At 42.3% G+C, this 20,959-nt stretch overlaps 1 protein-coding gene across 6 annotated transcripts in view; it reads right to left on the bottom strand.

Moving 5' to 3' along the window:
• SETBP1 (SET binding protein 1) overlaps positions 1-20,959 on the bottom strand; it is a 376,888-nt gene that overhangs the window by 167,313 nt on the left and 188,616 nt on the right. For all 6 annotated transcript variants that reach the window (XM_045042180.1, XM_011288024.4, XM_045042184.1 and 3 more), the window contains exon 3: positions 20,623-20,676. In XM_045042180.1, coding sequence (XP_044898115.1) covers positions 20,623-20,676 — 54 coding nt within the window. The remainder of the gene's footprint in view (positions 1-20,622; positions 20,677-20,959) is intronic.

Below are 20,959 nucleotides of genomic sequence, written 5' to 3'. Positions count from 1 at the left end.
ATGTGCTTCTCCTTCTTTTCAACATGTTGGCATTTTGTGTTTGCCAAGAACTCTAGCCTTGGAATCAGAAGACCCATGTAAATTCCAAGCTAGTAGGGTTGCTAACCAATACTGGAAGCTCAGGAGAATCTTTTAATCTCTTGATTTTCAGTTCCTCAGTGTTAAAATTTGGATAAATAATTACCCTAACTAGGCTGTGGGTTTGATGTGAAAACTAAATGCAACAATCATCAGGAAAGTGGCTTTTTTAAGTTTTTTAATGTTTATTTATTTTTGAGAGAGAGAGAAACAGAGCTCCAGAGGGGAAGGGCCAGAGACAGAGGGAGACACAGAATCTGAAGCAGGCTCCAGGCTCTGAGCTGTCAGCACAGAGCCCGACGCGGGGCTCGAACCCACGAACCACGAGTTCATGACCTGAGCTGAAGTCGGACACTTAACCGACTGAGCCACCCAGGCGCCCCGGAAAGTGTTTTTTTAAGCAACAAAGAACTATCAAATGTAAGATAGGATGGATAAGTTACAGTCTAAAGGTCACCCCTTCACTTTTCTTTTTCTAGCTTCAGGTTTAGGTTACTTTGGGGAATTCCCTAAACTGAAGAACAGAGAAAAATGGGCAAATGTGTCCTAATAACAACTTGTTAATGTATCATTTTTAACAGGATCTACACAAACATCTCAGAGTGCTCTAAGATTCCTGTGGAAGTAGTTTCCCCATCTTGCTAAAATTTCCTCACTGGGCAGAGAGTAACAGAATAATCTCTTAAATGGAGCAAAATCCAGAAAGAAGAAGAATCTGGTAACATATAGAAGTAATAACCATTCTATGTTTTACAAAAGTGTTCTCCTCCTGCTTTCCACATAAAAAAACTACTGGAATAAGAACACATAAAACAACAAATCCTCTATTAAATGCCGGGGGAAATTATACTACCCAATAAAGAGGGAGAAGATTTTCAGAGAAATTGGAATTTTAGAAGAGTTTCTAATGACCAGTTATTTGTCAAAATTGTGGAATAAGGCTTCTCTACATAGACGATAAATAAATTAGACAATAAATTAGACAATAAATTATTGACACCTATCTGTCCTTTCTATGTGTACCTAGACACACACACACACACACACACACACACACACACACACACACACAGATTTCATTTATATATGCAATCTGTCATGTGTCCCGGGTTAATTGTATACCACAAGGCCCCGCTTCAACAGTTTAAAGTAGCAATCTGCTAAAATCTTCACAGCAGAATGTAACAAATGAGGACCTCAGTTTCATCTCCTTCAAGTGAAGAGTCAGTGCTTTCGTATCTTGGAGTCACTCTTGCCACCCCTTAGTGATGCTTGGTGGTCTCTGGGACAGACAATGACTTGAGAATCTATTGACAGCATTTCTTAGGTACACTCACTACATGACTGGGGCCAAACTGAGCTCTGCAGAGAATCAAAACAGTCTAAGTTAACTGATCAAGTCATTTTTTGGTTGTTTACTGGTTTTCAGGGCAAGCATGAGTAGGAGTGATAAATTAGGCTTTTAATGACAGCTCTTAAACTTTTAGAGGAAGAACGAACATCTCTGTACAAAGTTAACTTCCTCTTTTGATTCTTTTCCTCCTAGTTTGGCAAGAAAATGGAACATTTTTAAAGCCTTTAGAGACCTATTGTTGTCCCTGGAGATTAATGAAAGAATCAGAGAAATCCTAAAAGCATCAGCAGAATTGTTTATCTCTGTTTTGAAATGCTAAAGGGAAAAAAGGTGGGAAAGATGCAGCTTTACAATAATAGGAAAAAAATCAGAAGTTTGTTAGGGAAGATATTCAACTTTCAAGTCAATTAAGGCCTACAGGCAAATGAAATCAGCTGGCTGTTCTACTTCTAGAATAAAAAAGTACGAGAGAGAAAAGCTTCCACTGGTTGACAAGTGGCCAAAGGTGTTATTTGGGACTCCTTACACATTGGGAGACAATGGGTGGGCATCACTTGGGACATGGATCAAGCCATCTCCCTAGTCCCCAAGGAGAAAGTTTCGAAACTAAAGCAGTCAGCTGATTTGACGCCCAGGAAGGATTGGTTGTCAACTATTTCCAAACCCTCTTTCTTTGTATCTGTTTCTTGGACCTCCAGTTTACTATCAATCAGTTTCTATGCTACAAACCCCTGGGCAAGCTGTCAGTGGCATTGATGTTATTAATCTTCAGTGGCCATGTCAATGACAGTCACTGCTCGTATAAGTCAACATGAGGGATAAACATAATAGAGGGGCATTAGGCCTTGAGTAGACAAGGTAAGTCTGAGGAAATGAACAGGCTGATTGTCACCGTTTTAATAAAAGCACAAAGCTCCTTTATCTGCTCTATAACTTTTTATTTTGCACCAATGGGAAGCCTATTCCTTTTGGTATGAATTCAATTCATAAAGCTTTAGGGAAGATAAATCTTTAGCTAAAGAACAGAGAGAACTGTATCAGCTTCGAAACACTATTTCAGGGGGATCCAGTAAAAATACCCTCCAAGCACTGGCCTGAACCAAACAAAACCCCTGAGTGTGTTCTAAAAGTGGCCGATATGTGACATTTGAAGAGCTGCTAAGAACACACCTTCACGCAGGCAGAGCTAACTCGCTCACAAGGGGATGAAATCCTTGGTTTGGGTTTCATTAGCTCTACTTCTCATCAACTGAAGTGCATGGCTGCAGCGTCAACCTATACAACTCAACTCCCTGGGAGCTTGGTGTAGAAACAGATCATTTTCCCTGGCAGAGAATATGACCAGTACTCTGGACTACTCCATGAACGAAGAGGCTAGGGCTGCCTGTCATCTAGAATGGAGACCAGATGTCCCTTTAGTGTGTAAGTTCCTTATTAAGCCCAGAAAATGATTTTATTTGTTGGTTAAGATATATTCTAGTTTGGCTTTCCTATCTTGCACCCAAGAAACCTACCTTCTTCCTACTGAGCCCTCATATTTCTTGGAGCCTATGTTCTTGATATTTGCAATTGGATGTCCTGTTGCCATTACTCTATGTGATCTATGTTTGACCACCTTGGATTAGGCCTTTGACGTCCACCTATTTTTCCCAAACTTGGTTAAGTCCTGGACATCCTGGAGAGGGTTGGCTACTGGCTCATTGTATTTTTTGCCTATGACTCCTCTTGTAGTTAGCAGTCCAAGAATTTTACCCACCCTGGGTGTTCACCCTAGAATAAATGATCCTAGCCAGTACTTGCTACTGTCTTCTTATCCTGAAGACCTGACACAGCCCTTGGCCTCAGTCTTTGCACACTCCACCTTGCTTTCCCATACTTGAGCCCTAGGTGAGAACAGAGAAAAGTCCTGTGTTCTGTCATCTTATGGGAGCTGCTTTTACTGCCCTAAAAGTAGGAATCTCTAGTCTTTTCAAGAAGGGAAACCCCAGGTAATCTTTTTCATGCTCAGGATAGACAGAGAGCTATAAACACATGGTTGGTTTGACTGATGTGCCAATCAGGAGACTGGGGACTTCCCCAACTGAGAATAGCATCCCAGTTGATGAAGGAGGTGTGACTTCTGTATGCCGATGACTCATGGCCTCAGATGAATGGTGCTAGGCTCTCTTCAGTCATCAAACACTTCCTAAAGGCTCACTGGGTGCCAAGCACTGCATGAGGTAGGAGAGTTTAAAAAGCCTTCTTTAAACTGCATCTCCCTTGTATCAGGCAGTTTACATTGGTTGTTTCTAATCCTTCTAGTAACACTCAAAGGGAGTTCATGTCCCCACTTGACAAAGGAACAAACCAAAGTTAAGTCATTTTCTCAAGATCATACACCTACCAAAAGGAAGAACAAAGTTCAGACCCAATTGTATCTCATACCAACTCCAAATTCTTCCCAAATACCACATCTTGACACTACTCACTCATTCTCCTATTTATTTATTTATTTATTTATTTATTCATTCATTCATTCATTCATTCATTCATTCATTCATTCATTCAGCAAATGTTCCTGAGAGTCTACTGCAAACCAAGGGTCTTTGCTAAGTTCAGTGTGGAAAATCTTTCACCAGGAATTAGAGGGTCACTTTGGACGTGCTTAATGGGAACTCTTTGGGAGTTTTAGAAAGCTGTCACTTATATGTGGCATTAAACAGAATAGCTGGCATCCTTTGAATTAACAACAGTAGTAAAATGTACAGTCCAGTATTTTCAAAAGGAGAAGAGGTTGCCAAGCTAATGAAACTCCCAAAGATGAGGTTTTCTCCATATTTGGAAAGGACGTTTCAAGCTTAAGAGGAATCAAATACACCTGAAAAGTGATAGGACTCTTCCCACAAAAGGCATCTATGCAGACCCAAGGGCTACAGATTCTAATTTTAAATTGAAAGCATGTCTACATATGAATATAAAAGTTCATTTAAAAAAGTACTGGGAAAAATATGCAGGCATCAAAAAGTAAACAGGAAAGGTTTTGATCCACGTGGGTCAAGGAACATCTTGGACAGAGGAAATAAAAATATAAGTAGTCAGTGCTCCTAAGCAGTGAGCTATAGAAGAGCTATACTTATTCTTAAAAACGTTCATTTATGCTCTTTATAGTCTCTGGAAGTCTGACCTCTTAAAGGCTGGGCTGGGATGGGAAGGGATAGAATGCAATGGGATAGAATGGAAAAGGGTAAAATAATAGAGCTGGAGGGAAGACTTCTAAAGCATCACACTCTTTCATTTGGCAAGGAAACTGAGACATGTGGCCTAACTAACAGCTGGAGTGGAAGCTGTATCTGCGGCTGCTGGGGGTGCAGATGAAGAGGTGAAGGTTGATTTGATTCCACCTGTGCTCAGTTGTCATCTGGAGGCTACAAAGAAACTGAGACACAACATACTAAGAGGCAATGAACTCACAACATACTAAGAGACTCAGATTACCCACATCATGTATTTTTGTAAAGACTTCTTCAAGATGCCAGCAGGGTCTAGCATAATGGACTGGAAGAAGTTTTATTTGAACAACAGTATCTCCACTAACACATTTTCCATGTATCATCCTTTGGCACACATATAAACTATTTTCTTAATGGTACACTTTGAATTACTCAGAATTTCTGGAGATTCCAGTTCCATTTTCCAATGACTTTCTGGTTTCTGAGTCTAAAGTGAATTTAAAAAGGTTCTGAGCCCGGATCTAGGAGTGGGGCCTGTGGCCCGTAGGCTCTCAATGCTGCCACTGGAAGGGCCTCCCAGCGCTGATGTTCCTCACCTTGCAGTGCGTGTTTTCTTGGAAAGGGTGGCAGGGAAAGAGACACATAGGATGCAATGACTTGGGGAAATTCCAAGCTGGAGAGGTCTCATAATCACATGTATTGAAAAAATGCTTTATCCCAGACAAAGTGCTAGGTCCCTTACATGTGTACTTAAACATTCTTAAAGCCAGGTAGGTGAGCGATACTCCCACCATTGTACACGTAAACAAACAAACAAACAAACAAACAACTGAGGCTCAGAGAGGTCAGCTAAGATCACAAAGCTAGGAGGTGATGAAGCTGAGATTCAGTCTCAGGTCTCAAACCTGGATTTGGACATGTAGAACCCCCCTGCTACACTGCCTTCCTTTCATATGTCACTCAAAAGCATCTGGAGATGAGGCACTAACTGGGCACAATGGGTTAAGTTCCTTCCCTTGCTGGGAAATTCTTCCTAAGTAAACCAGAAATATGCCTCTTTCAACAAACTCCCATTGGGTTCTAGGTTTTCTGTTGGGAAACAACTAGTTTAGCAGAAATTCTAAATATCTTCTTTATATAAAACAGAAATGCATAGAAATGCACTTACGGGTAAACAATACCAGCTGCCCTACCATCTTATGTCTGTGGACAAGAGGGCAAAGAACAAAAGGGGGAAAGGGGTTTCAGAATCTGAAGGTCTTGGTAAATCCTTGCTGTCACTTTACCACTAAACAACTGAAGACTTTCAGCAAATCTCTTCACCTGCCTCAGCCTCTACTTTTTTCTTCTGTAAAGTGGAGTTCGTTATCCTTGCCTGTTTCACAGGATTCTGGCGCTCAAGAAGGTCTATAGAATGTCAACATACATAAATACAAGTTTTTTTTATTGTTTCATATCCTATATATGGGTTTAGAACCTAACTCCCTTAATTTCACAAGAGTGAGGAATTAAATATCTTTCTAAAAAGTCTCTCTGGCCACAGCTTTTGGTAAGATGGTCCTGTACCTAGTGAGGATGAGTTCAAACATCAACAGACATCCTGATGAGCTAATCTAGACAGATTCAGGTTTAATCAAAAGTAGAATCACTAAGACTGGCACAAGAGCCAAGTTCTTTACCACGCTGGATTGTTTATGGCATTGAAAAAACAAAGATATTCTAGAGGAAGATGGGAGATGATTATCTGCTGCAAGAGGAGAGTTTAGTTTCTTGGCTGAGCTATGTTAGTGACTCTGAGACTAGCTCAGGCTCAAGGGGGCAGACACACAATCACACCCCCACTGAGATAACTTTTGATGAAGTACGTCTTGGAGCACCCTGCCCATGGGGGAGGCTGTGTCACCAAGCCAGAGCTGTCCTCTGAGTTCCCTTGTGAATAAACAATCTCCCCAAAGACAAACAGATTCCTGAATACTTTCCAAGTTGTGCTGATGAGGAGGCCGGACATGGCAGCTTTCTTTGCCATCGGGTTGTAGTGTAGCTGAGGCTGCGTACGCATGGCATGATTTGATGCCCTCACCTCCATTTAATGCTTTGTATGTTATCTCCTAATTTCCAAGGGCCATTGCCATCCCCAGGGGGTTGCGGGAGACAAGCTCTGTCTCTTATCTGAGAGCCAGGGACGTTATCTAAATAGCTGCCACCTGCAGAAAGGCTGGTGTCAAACCAAATGCACTGGTTCAAGTACTGTTTTTAGGGGAAACAAACGTGTACACACATGTGTCCATGTGTGTACATGCGTACACACACGCACTCTCTCTCTCTTTCTCCTGGAATGAATTATCTGCAAGGCTGCTGAAGCCCATAGCATAAGCCATGCCATGCAAACCTGACATCCTACGGACCCATCCCCTGTCCCCGCCTGATCCCATGTCTGCCTTCCTATCTGAAATAGGACCTGCCCCAATGCTGGTATTGTGGGCAGAGAGCCTTCAGCAGCAGCTGGGAGAGGGAGGGTTTGGTGAGCTCAGAATCACTCTCTTGGAGTCAATGGCAGCAGTCTTTGAATTCAGGAGAATCCTTACTTCCCCAGGCAAGGGAACCTTTATCATAGTTAGGAAGGAGGAAGAGGCAGGTTTAAAAAAAAAAAAAACAAAACAAAAAACACCAAGATGACACAAAGGTTGCTTGTCACAAAGCAGAGGGAAGAGAATAGCTTCCCATTCTCCTCCAGGCTCTGGCCTCAGATGACAGCTGAGCACAAGTGGAATCAAATCAGCCTTTAGCTCTTCGTCTGCACCCCCAGCAGCCACAGATACAGCTTCCACTCCAGCTGCCAGTCAGGCCAAAGCGCTCAGTAAATGCCCATGATTAGCGCCTTCCTCAATTGGGAGTGTAAATGGAGAATCACAGCTCACTCCCCAAAGTAGCTGGAGCCACACACCCATTAATTTCTATGGAGCCAAATGTAAATAGAAAATCAATGTTCCTGTACACTCTCCAAATTTTATTTCCCTTGCTAAAATGCTGCAGGGAGGAGGGATATCTTCCTCTCTGACGATCTCTTCTCATATTTGAAATGATCTGTATGTTTGACATCCAACCAAATGATTCTCACAGGGAGACAATGAAAGCCCCCGCACCCCCATTTGTCAGTATTTAAGGCTTAATGAACTCTTGGCGAGTTCTCTCCTCCCAGAGCTTCACGTTTGTTATTACTGTTTAATGGTGATCTGTCCAACATTCCAACATGCCAAGAAGCCTCGCTTGTAATCAGAAAAAATTTATTTATTTACTGGTTTCATAATCTAAACAGGTTTTCTGGAGATCGCCACGCCACACTCACTAAGAATTACCACACCCAGCTGTGCTCTTTGTATTTAAATCCAGGCATTTTCCGGTGAGAGGGGCACTGGGTCCAGCCTGACCAGCCTGCTCCTGCCTCCATCTCAGAGATAATCTCCCTCAGCTGTGTATGAATCTGACCGAGAGGAGTAAGTACATTCAGAGCTCGAAGCCTTTGGGTGCACAAGATTCGCTACAAATGCACATTCACAGTAAACAAAACCCATCAGGCCCCTGCAAGAGTCCGACGCCTGATTGCACTAAACACATCACGGTGGAATCTGCAATTGGCAAAGTAATTGGCGTTATTACAGCTGATGGGGAATTTCTGATGCTGCCCGAGCTCTCCTTTGAAATAATACTCAGCCATTTAATTTGTCCAGCTCTCGTTTGGCTGATTGCTCTTTTCTGCTGGAGTTTATCAAGAATGAAATGCGCTGTCTCTCCAGACGCCTGCAGGCTGAGATTTTACAGGCATTTCTTTTTTCTACACTGTCCCCACTTCTCTCATGGGCCCCTGGCCTTAGTCTCTTGTCACAAGACACCAGTATTGCAGGAGGTTGGAGGTGGAGCGGGATCAAACTTCGCTTTAATTCAAAGCTGCGTACTTCTGGTCCCAATTCCAGAGGTGCCTGAACACTCGTGTTAGACCATAAAGCAACGGTGAAAGAAGAGCAAACCTCCAACGATTTGGTTGTACTAAAGAAGGCTCATGAAATCTGTTAGCTCCAAAAATCAAATAATAGAAGACATCTTCACTATAACCACAAAGTTAGATGGCATTAGAGGAATATACAAATTTGGATGCATGAATTTTTGTTTGAGTGATCTCTTTACACCCTTGGGGTGCACACATGCATACCTAGAATGGGTTCTACAGATACTTACTGAGCGCGGAATTTTTTGTTAGAAGCATGTGGATTCTTTGCTTTACACAGTACTCATCCCCCACCCCAGTCCTCACTTTGGCATTTCTGCTGCTATCCAGAAGAAGGGCAGGAAAGGCAAATTTAGCCAGCTGTGTTTTCTCACAGTACAGACAAGGCTGGCGTCTGGGCACAGACCTCTCATTTCCATCAGCAAGCTACTTGCCCTGTCAGCGATAGACTGCTTACCGGAGACAGGAGTCCTGTGGCCAGGGTGGCTCTCTTCTGCAGGTGCTGTGTCAGACTGAAGGCCCACAAGATCTAGAACCCATATGCTGCTTGAATCACCCCATGCCACACTTTTAATATAGAAACAATGGAATTTATAGGTATGAAAGGCTACACATAAAATCCTCCCAAATCCCCAAGCCCTAACACAGTCTCTCTGAACAGCCCCCATCCTTCTGGATGTCCACTTTGGCTCTCACTCTGTAGAAGAATCATAGACACAGTGACTTATTGCCTGGAAAAGGCAGTGAGGAACTGTACCAAAAGTGGACATCCAGAATTGTGCTGAGGATCACTAAACCCAAGGGAGTGGGTTCAGATGAGGCAATACTCTGGTGGCTGAAAAACCTCTTGAGACATTTGTTTAAGATCATTTTAATAATTCTGGCTGGCTATTACTTCAACAGGGGGAAGAGAGAAAATGTTAATTCAGGAAGTGTCATGGGTGGTAAGAGAAGGAAGCAATCAATGAAGGCACTTCTGGCTGTTCTCATCTCCTAGCAATGGTCCCTCGCCATCCCTTGTCCATTCATGTCCATCTCTATCCTCCTCCCTCCCCTGTGAGGGTCATTCATTCAGGGCCAGAGTGCCTACAATTGCTCACTTGGATTGGCAAGCATCATGAACAAATTAGTGAAAAGATTAAGAGAGATCCACATTTTTTGTTTTTGTTGTTGTTGTTGATGTTTTTTGATTCTTTGGTAATCCCAAATTGTAGCCTACAGCTGCAATTTGTGCTGGAACCTGACTTCAGAAGTCCAGGTTCCATTCCAAGTATGTAACTTATGAGAGTAATAAGTACTATAGCACACACTGATGAAGTGCTTACCAGATGCCAGACATGGTCCTTTGGGTCTATCTATTCAGTCCTCCCCAAAATGCTATTGGATAGGTACCCTTCTTTCACTAGTGAGGAATCTGGGCCACACAACAGTAACATAACTTGTGGAGGTCACCCAGCTAGTAGACAGCAGACCTGTGATTCTACCTTAATCAGTTTGGGCCCAGCATTGGTGCTCTTAACTATTAAATGATAAACTGATAGGAAATGTTCTCTGTGTTAGATATTGGATACAGAAGGGGAGGTTTACGTTCTGTTTTTAAATAAGCACCCCTTTTTACTGTTTATAATTATTAATAAAGATTATAGCAACATCATATCAGGTTTTTCTGTCACATGCATCATTGGCCTGGGATACCTATTGGTGGTTTTCCCAGAGGTTCTGATAAATATTTCCAGGAAGGTGGAAGATGCGGAAGGAAGCTCATGTGCAGAGCTAAAGTGGGGGAAGGAGATGGTCATTATCAGGGAAATATCAGAAAACTGTGGTGGAGGTTGTTTGCAGGCTTAATACAGCCTCCAAACACAAGCCAGCAGATGGCTGGAAGGCGCCGCTTGAGGACTGCAAGCTGTTCCACTAGGAGGGGCCCTTCTCCTGCAGGGTAGGGGGAGTCTCCTCAAGCCTCTCAGTGGATCCCTTTTGTTCCGAACAAGGTGGTAGGAGAGGGGTTGGGTAGATGGGTGACAGGATAAGAGGGTTGAAATGTGAGCCACGCAGTATGGTTGGAAAGCATTTAAAAAAGGAGTTGGAGGGCTGGGCCTTCTTTCTCATGAGCCTGGCTTGAAAATATCCTGCTAAAGTAAATATGAAGAGGACATCTTCTTTCAAGTTCTAAGGTGGTCTGTGAATTTGCATTTCCTGCATGTGAGTCATTTCTAGACCTAAAAATATAAAGAACAAAATGATGCATCATTTTAAAATCTAGACTCAGGGAAATCTGATGCTGTGACTCAATCCACTAATAAACACAGATATTTAAGATACATCGTCAAACATCAATGAACCCCCGGCCTTAAGTGATTAGAGCTACAGGGCAATTTTTAAGAAGCTCACGTTGAGGCCCCATAGCCAAAGGATTGGAGAGAAAAAAAAATTGAAAACCAGAAACATGAAGACAGTGGAAAAAGTCACAGAGTGATTAATGGCTTCAGTCTCAAGGGAGGATAGAAATCATCCAATCCTACACTTATGTTGCAAAGTTTTTTGTTTTGTTTTGTTTTGTTTTGTTTTGTTTTGTTTTGTTTTTAGATGAGAATACTACAATTGAAAGAGAAGAGAGTCATTTTCAAAGTTAATCCCCACTGGTTGGCTTCACTTTGTTTATATTTCTATTCTGAAAAGTTGAGCTTAAATCAGATTTTAAAAGGCTCAATCATTTTTTAATATACTAGCAGGGATAACTTATGTTGATTCCTCTAACAAAATGGGAAAACTTGCTGCATATGAATAACCCCTCCTTTCTCAACACCCACCTGCCATCTATCAATTTCCTGGTGTGAACTTCTGCATATTAGGTTTGTTTTAAGTTCAGCCCACCTGTGTGAGGCCTTCAGATGGTCAGAGCATCTCGGGAGAAACAAAATATTCACTAAAGAGATTTAGTATCCCAAGAGAACTTATTAAGACTTCAGAATATTCCACTGAAATGCCAGACACTCTGGAAACACCTGGAGAACTTCCCTGTCCAGGACCAAATGCCAATGCTGGTTTTTGTTTGTTTGTTTGTTTGTTTTTTAACGAAACAAAGACAGTGCAAAAAAGGTATACCTATAGTATGAAACTGCTGATTTCATGTAAGAAAAGTTTTAACAGTGTCAGCTGAGTACAGGGTAGGCATATGCACGTGAGCAAAAACTGTTAAAAATGCTCTCTTATTGTCATAGATATCCATGGCTAGTAAGATAAATAATTAAGTGGGTTGTCTTAGGAATTATGGGAAAAGATCCATGTTTTGTGTAAGTATCCTACAAACAGAAAGACAGCTTTACAGGCAAAGCCATTTTGCGGGGAGGATGGGGAAACATTACTCATAATATAAATATATTCACATGAGCTCACAGAAAAAGGCAAAGATAAAAAGAGTCTTAGATCGTACACTTTTGATAAAATTAGAAACTGCATAATTAGAACAGAGCTTCTCAAACATTTATTGATTAATGACCAGATGTTTTTACCCTGACCCATATTTTTGTACGGTTACTTTGGTAAAATACTGTGAAGATAAATTAGTAGGCAAATGATCACATGCTTGGATATCATGGAACCATCAAGTGGCTATAAAAGTTTCTAAATATTCTGTTTCTAGATGTATCTCATGGTGTGCCAGTAACACACACTGGCCAGCACTGTTCTGTAGCCCATGCTCTGAATAGTATTAAACCGAGGAGAAAAGGTCCACAGCAGCTGAGAGGAGGCAAGCCAGAAGAAAGGCCTTGAGAAAAAGGCATCCATTTATCAAACAAGAACCTGAGCAATGAGGACTTGTGGTGTCAGCCTTGCTGCTGATGCCAGGGGGTGTGGTGTGCTGGTCACCTAAATGCATTCTCTCCTGGGGTAGTGTTATAGAGCCAGATCTGTTTAGATATCTTTTTTGAGTTCAGAAAGAATGGGGGCGCCTGGGTGGCGCAGTCGGTTAAGCGTCCGACTTCAGCCAGGTCACGATCTCGCGGTCCGTGAGTTCGAGCCCCGCGTCAGGCTCTGGGCTGATGGCTCGGAGCCTGGAGCCTGTTTCCGATTCTGTGTCTCCCTCTCTCTCTGCCCCTGCCCCGTTCATGCTCTGTCTCTCTCTGTCCCAAAAATAAATAAACGTTGAAAAAAAAATTAAAAAAAAAGAATGTCCAGGTAGCAGAGGAGACCATAAACCCAACACTATAACTAACTAGTTTAAAATACTGGTCAAATCTCAACTATTGAATGGAAATAGCAGAGGATGAGCAAAGGTATAGGCTTTACAGAACCCACAGTTAGCTCTACTTCCTCTGCCTGGGCCTCGGTTTCTTCCTGGTTAAAGGGGAAGAGTGAGATGGCTGATAAGGGGCCTGATGTGGAGATTAGGTGCCAGGGGCCAAGTGAAGCACATGGCACCTTTCTGACACAGGGGAAACACTATTGGAATTTGGGGCCTTTACCTTCTCTCCTCTTCAAGACTTCCTCTGTGATGCAGCCTTGTCTAGAAAATGAGGAGGTTGATTTGGATCCTGGTGGGCTTCTGAAAACACCAATATCTAGACTCCACCCAGACTAATTGATGGGGTGAGGCCTGGCTCCTGTAGTTCTTACAAGCGCCACCCCTGCCCCCCCATTACTCCCACCTGCAGTCAAGATAGAGAGCCCCTCCTCTAGGTGCTCACTAGTGTGTCTTTCAGTTTTGCAATGGAGGGAGGGAATCAGCACCACTTGTGGGACTTTCTTATGTATCGTCTTGCTTTGGAAGGACTCTTCTGCAAATGGCAGAGCAGATATTATGTGGTGAACTCAAAACAAGCCAACCTGTTTTCCCATTGCTGTGTGTCTGTGATGAGAGACTACACTGTCTCCTTCTGCCTCAAATCAGTTTCCATCTCTGTAAAAGGGGCAACAGCCACCACAATTCTGCACTTGGGAGTTTGTGAAGGATGTGGATGAGAACAACAGAATTCTTTGCCTAGATGGAAGGGTTCACAATGCTCTGTAGCGATTCCCTCTACTACTCTGAGATGTGCAAATTTTTTTTTTCCTGGAACCTGGTGAAGTTTAAGAAAACTCAACACAATGTACCAAAAGTAAAGATGAGGCTGCTTATCCTTGTATTATCAGTGGTCAGTCTGGGTTTGACTTACCTTAACAGCATGGATAAGCTCTGATTCAAGGTGGCATAGCAGAAGTGGTTTAGGACTACTGATCTAGACTGCTTGGGTTCAAATCCCAATTCTGCCACATATGGGCTTTGTGACTTTACCTTCTCTGTGCTTGTTTGTAAAATGAGGATGTTATTACTAATTTCACAAACATATTGTAAAGATTAAATGAAATAATACATGTAAAGTTCAAAGAACACTTTCTGGCATATAGTATACTCTTACTAAGTCCTCATCATATGTACACTTAACCAAAGGCAGTGTGAACATGTATTAACACCAAATCCTGTTGAGTCAAACATGAGCTGGATGCTCTGGATTTTCCAAAGCTTCCATTTTAATCTTTAGAACTGTTGGTGCTGAACTTGTAGGCAGCGGGTATTCATTGGAATAGAGTCAGGTCATTGTGATTCTGTTGCGAAACACACAATCACATGAAACAACAAGCAACTTAGGAACTCAGTAATTTCATGCCAACAAGAAAGTACCTGGGAGGAAGGTCTAACTCTCCAACCTGCCCTGCTACTTCTCAGTGTGGGGCACCCATTCATAACAATCAAAAACATGGAACATCATGGAGCCATAGACTACTGTCATGGCTCCTTCTCTGGAGAAATGCACAGCTAGGATATCTATCTACTCAGAAACTCCAAAACAACACCTTCCTAGAAAGCAGCTTTTCCTCACAAAATATTTGGGGTTCTTGCATTAAAAACTTCTGAAGCCCAGGATGTTATGCAGATGATTCTACATCCCCTGATGACGTATGAGCAGAAATGACTATGGGGCCCGAGGAAAATGGAGTAAAGTTTATTTAAGGATGAAAAAGCTCTTCTCTTTTGAATACTGGGCCATACTTATTCTCAATCCAGGGATGAACATGGCAGCTTCTCAGCCTGCACTTCCTTCTCGGCCCCCATTTTGCTTAATGATACTGCTATTTCTCTAATCACCCAACTATTTGCCAGGTCCACTGATTGTGCCTCCATCATTTCTTTGGAATTCAATCCCTCAGCAACAGTCCCACTAACCCCAGTCCAGCTGCATTCCCTGTGTCTCAAATGGACCCATGGCACAGGCTCATTACTGGATCCCTTCTTCACTTCATCCCACCTACTACCTATGTCAGCATCATCTCTGCCACAGCACCAGCTCCTCCCCATCCTCAAACCTTCAATGGCTCCACCTTCAGGTGGATTTTAAGATCTAAACTCTGGATCCCGATTCAAACAAATCAACTGTAAGACAACATGTTAGGGTAATCAGAGAAATCGGAATATGGACTTGGTATCAGAAAATACAAAGGAATTACTGTTACTTTTGGTAGGTGTGATAATGGCATTGTGACTGTATTTTTTTTTAAAAAAACTATTTGTTTCTTCTTACTGAAGAATTTATGAGTGAAATAACATAACTGGGAGTTTTTAAAAAATACTCCCCCCAAAAAATTAAAATTAAAATTATAGTTATATACATATAAAATCTATATGCATATATAAAATTACATATATATGTGTATATATTTATATATATTTATATATATCCATAGATATCTATATACATATCTATATCTTGCAGTATAAAGTAAGATTGGCAAATAGTAATTATTATTGAAGCTGGCCCAGCAGTGTGCTGGGAACCAATCATATCAGCTTCAGAAAGCTGACTGTCAAGGACTTTGCAAAGAGTTTGTTAAACCATTTGCAGCTTAGAATTGGTCATGATGGGGATATTTAAACCACAGAAATTAGCAAATGCTACAAACCAGGGCTTTGGTGGAAACAAACCACTGAAGTTGGATAATAGATAATAACAGTTGGGTAATATATGGAGGTTTATTATACTTTTATGCCTACTTTTGTATGAGTTTGAAAACTTCAATAACTGCTCATTTAAAAAAAAAAATCCAACTATTTCCCCAGATATTTAAGACGTTCTTGCAATTTGGTTCCAACCTAATTTGCAACTATTATCTTCACTCCAAGTCTCCAGAACATTCCCAAGCATCTCCACCCTTCTTTTGGTCTTCATCTGGGCTTCCCCTGACCTGGAATAAGTTCACTACTTCCTATCACTCATTTGGCCCAGGTACAATGACACCTCCACTTGGAAGACTTCCCAGCTTACTCTATATAGATAAATTTTCTCCTTCTCCTGAATTCTTAAATAACTTAACCAGTAGTTCTCTAATGGAAGAAAAAAATTAAATTCACTAGGCTGGCAGTCATCACAGTAGGCTGCTTTCACAACATTGTATCATTTGATCCTTACAACTATCTTGTGAGATTAGCTACACAACTTTTGTTCTTTAATAAGGAAAATGAGGACTAAAGACATTAGGCAACTTTCCCAGGGTTGCAAAGTTGGTATCAATGGCAGAACATTACAGAACTGAGGAATTCTGGGAAAGACTTTGCACAGCAGGGAGTGCCACATAAAGGTCCCCATGGGTGCCTTTGAATAAAATGGCAACTTGATGACAGAAAGCCCTGTTTTCTTGACACTGAAAAATGTCTTCCTATATGTTCTTGACTTACTTCCTTCTTGCCTTTCACTACATTGTACCCTTAACCATAATAGCAATGGACCTTTTAGAAGTTCCTTACACATGGCTACCCCTGATAGGACAGCTATTACACCTGCCCCACAAAATTCTGTCATGAGGCACACTTGAAGTAAAACTCCATTTTTTCTACAGGAAGTATCCTCCTCTCCTCTAAGACCATGGGGAGTGTATAAAATAAGTGAGGAACAAGCCCTTTAGTGGGCTCTTTCCTCTGGAAAGAATGGGTTTTTTCAAGGTCACTTTCCCAGCATAGATGCTGGGCATGCGAAGCCCTGCATCTGAGTCTGGACCCTATACTATGGTTATTTCTTTACCACATCCCCCACCCCTTGTAAGTGTGCACACAAATGCCCATGGGCACATTCACATGGACACCTCGCTGGAAAGTTTAACAAGTCTTCACATCCCTGCAGGAACTGAGAAACAAAAAAACTAAATGCCAAGTAGCCTTGGACGCTAGATTGAGGGCAGTGGAGTTAGCACTTGCATTTGCTCCTAGAGATCTCAGTCTACAAAAGTAATGTGATGTCTAGCAAGGGGGAGGTGGTAAATATATGATGGGACCAGCAACTAGATCAAAAGAGCCAGCTGCTAGAAGATTCTTCAGTGACATGGAAAGCATGCAAAGAAGGTAACAAAAAGCATATAAAATATGGTTATCACATTTTCAAAAATCCAACAGATGCATATTTATTGACATACAACAAAGACTGTAAGACTATCTCCCAAAATGTCATTATCTATATTTCTGGGGTGGAGTTAGAGGAGATTTTTTCTGTTTTTTTCTGTACTTTTGAGATTTATTTTTTAAGTTATATATTTTTTCAAGGTTTTTTTTTTAATTTTGAGAGATAGAATCTCAGGTAGGCTCCACTCTGCAGTGTGGAACCCGACACGGGGCTCGAACCCAGGAACCATGAGATCACAATCTGAGCCAAAATCAAGAGTCAGACGCTCAACTGACTGAGGCACCCAGGAACCAAACTATGTTTTTTAACAGTTAATGCCCATCACTGCACAGGTTACAAATATTTTTCTCGTGGTAAGAACTTTTAAGACCTAGTATCTTAGCAACTTTCAAATATACCGTATTATTAATTATAGTCACCATGCTGTACATTATATCCCTAAGACTTATTTATTTTATAACTGGAAGTTTGTACCTTTTGACATCCTTCACACATTCGAAAGTTTCTACAGTGAATACTTATACCTTTTATATTGGGGGTGGGGTGGGGAGAATAAAAAGAAAATCAGAGAAGAAAGCATTTGATTGGTGGATTTTGCTAAAGGGAATGAGATGCCTGCTTTTATTCTCATGGAGGGTGGAGAGGTATAGCCTGGCAAAAGGGAATGAGGGTCCCCATTTCCAACTATCCAAAGACAAGAAGAAAAGGAAACTCAGTGCATCTGTTTCTTCAAAAAAGCAAAAGAACAAGATAATGGAAAATAAAAATGCTTGGGGCTGGAACCAAATGGAAGGGAAGGGTCTGGGGGGGCTTCAAGTGTGGATTTCAGAAGCTTTTCTGAAAAACCCATGCCTTTAAAACTAGCTAAGAATGGCAGCCACCTGTCAGCCCAGGCCTGACTCTAGGAGACAGTTCCATCCTGTGCAGTCCAGAGGCCAAGTACACCAGTCCAGGAAGAACACTCATCATTATCCTCCCAGACTTAGAACCTTAGCATCCATCATCAGGCTCGTCCTTGGAAGTAATGTGTTTGTTTCCAGGAATGAGTATGGTGTCTTTACAAACCAATAATTGTGGGGAGAAAGACAGTCACTTCCTTACCCTCCTTTATCTGGATGCAGAAAGGACAGAGACAAAGAGACAGAACAGTTTAGTTCAATACAGTTGCTGTCCCACACTTTCAACACTGAGAGCCATCAAAGATTACGGAGGGAATTGTGGCTATTTTCCTTACACAGTTGCAGCAGGAAAAGGCACTAAGGAAAAGAAAACCCTTTACATGCATGTGATAAGTGTGAATCCTGTGAAAGCTGACAGCCTGTCAATGCAACTGGGGGGGGGGTCCTAGATGTCTTAGTGAGGTCCCCTCCTGAAAGTCCCCCACAGTTCCTGCAAGGGAACGTGTCTGTGAATTATTGCAGACATCAGGATGCATGGGGCTCAGTTTCATCTGAAACGAAAAGAGGAAAATAACAACAGAAACCGACAATTTGGTGCAGTGGGGCTGGGAGAAGGCAGCCCAAAGCACGTGGGCAGCATTTGGTTTCTGTTTGGAAGAGCACCCAAAAGGTGGTGTTGACTTGAGACACATCCGGGCCTTTTTGATTTAGGAATAACACTGGAGAATTAACTTTGATCTGGGCATTACACTCTGCTCACAAGATTCCCAGGGCTTCCTGGCCTCAGGAACACACATCCTGAGGAGTGAAAAATATGCATTTATGTCTCCAGCCTCAGGGGATGTCACACAAATGGAATAATGTGGAAAGGTCAGACAGAACCAGGAGAGTGAGCCATCTGCACCAGCTAGTGTGGGGTTATCCGTGGGAGCACAGAAGCAGCCTTTCTAGAATCACAGCCTCAAATATTATGGACATACCCCAGATATATCTAACCTTTCCTTTCCTTAATAGTTCACTTTAAATCTAATATCTAGAAATGTAGCTCAAAAAACGTGGCAAGAATATGACCACCTCAGAAAGAATCAGTGCCAAAATCATAGAGGCAAACATATACACACACCCCTTCCGTAAACTCAGTCTCTACTACGTGCCTTTCCAAGCCATGAAACATCACAGACGCCTTTTTTACCCTGTTTATTTCTATAAATTTTCAGATAAAAATGAACCTTTAACTGGGATGCCACTGCGTGTGAGTGTAGCCATGGATGGAGTATGGGTAAATGTTGATTTTCTTTCGTCTTTGCTTCACATCCCTTAGCTCACCTGGAAGTTTGTATGAATATGTGAACGAATGATTATCAGTTTTCAATAGTTGTCAAAAGGCTTGCTGGTTATCTACTTTTAAGACTTCATGCATCAACAATGGATAACAAGGATCAACAGAAGGGCACCAAATCCCAAACCAGTGCAAGGATTCATCTTTGACTCTCACCCATGGAGCTCTTTGTTTTGTTCCATCTCCTTCTCAAGCCTCTCATTTTCTACTCTTTGCTCTTGTCCCCAGCTCTCTGTGTGATCTGGGGCCATTTCTTATCAAGACCCCCATCCTTGGTTCCCTTGCAGGATGAGGGGACATAGGATGTACCACATGTAGAAGTATAGTGAGGGCATGGTGAGCTCTTGGATATGAAACAGATTTAAAGAAGAAAACATTACCAAATATATGGAATTCTTGCTACTAGAAAATTACTTGCTCTGTCCCAGATGTTCTCTTCTGTGAGCTACGGTGTCTCCCCACAGAGATACAGAACAATGGGGATCTTAGGAAGGGCATTGGTTGGGTAGTGACAGAAAGGTTTATATTAAAAGAGGGATAGGGGCAGGGATGGAGGACCACAGCTGTCACTCTTGGCTTTACCTCTCTTTGTATACATGTTGCATCTCCACTGGGGTCTGTGGAGGAACAAAAGGATCTCAGCGTGTCTGCTCTGTATATGTGTGTATGTGTGTTGATGCTTATGTGTTCCTGTGGTACCAGTAATACTCTTCCAGGGACAGGGAGGGTGATTTTCCATCTTTACCGCTGCCAAAGGGGTTTTCAGAGAGCCCTTGCCTGCTCCCTTGTGTGTTCTGCCTGTGATGACCTCCAAACAGCACTCTGGCCAGAGAGAATGGTGGCCTATTTCCTGCCCATGGTCAGCAAAATGCAACCATCTCTCTGTGCACGAGTCTGAGATGACCTGGCCACCAGCCCATGACTCCAAGTCATATTCGCACAACGTTTTCAGAAATGTGAGTATCGTGTCTCCAAAAAGGGAAATCCATGGGAGAAAGCCAGCCCCACCCCATCCTCTACCTCCCTGGTTTTAGCCTTTTCCTGTGCTAGACTGTGCACCACCAAGCATTACTGCCATCTTGGCCTATGTTTTTTCCCTGCTATAAAATATTAAGAAAGATAGCAGAAAAAGATACTTTTGTTTGCAATGACATGAAGCAGGAGCTCATTGTCAAGGGTGACAGAGTCAGTCTGATGGAGAAAATGTAAATCCAAGATGGGGGTTTCTGCCCTGGCCCCAACTTCATGTGGTCATGACCAAACTAGAACACTTCACTTTCCTGAGCTTCATAAAAGGATCGGTGGACTTACCTGTGGCTGAAATCCTTTGAGGTCACTGGCTGCAAGGTCACTGGCTGTGAGGAGCTGGAAAAGAACAGAGGGGTTTTCTGAGTTTGCACAAGTTTGCACACACTGTCCTCAGGACAACTTATCAGTGATGGACTTACCACCATCTAGATCTGGAGCTAAATGTGGTATTTCTGGGCCAGGAACCTGGACCCAACAGCCTTCTCACCTGGTGTCCACCACAGCTCTGACTTCTTCACCTCCCTCTGCAGCCCCCTGTCCATGTACCTCCAATTCTACAAAGGGTCTTACATTACAGATGGGATTATGTATGCCCTTCAGCAGGTCCACAGCCTCCTGA

Source organism: Felis catus, chromosome D3 (genome assembly GCF_018350175.1).
Source record: "Felis catus isolate Fca126 chromosome D3, F.catus_Fca126_mat1.0, whole genome shotgun sequence".
NCBI lineage: Eukaryota > Metazoa > Chordata > Mammalia > Carnivora > Felidae > Felis > Felis catus.
This window is presented reverse-complemented; position numbering and strand designations above follow the sequence as displayed.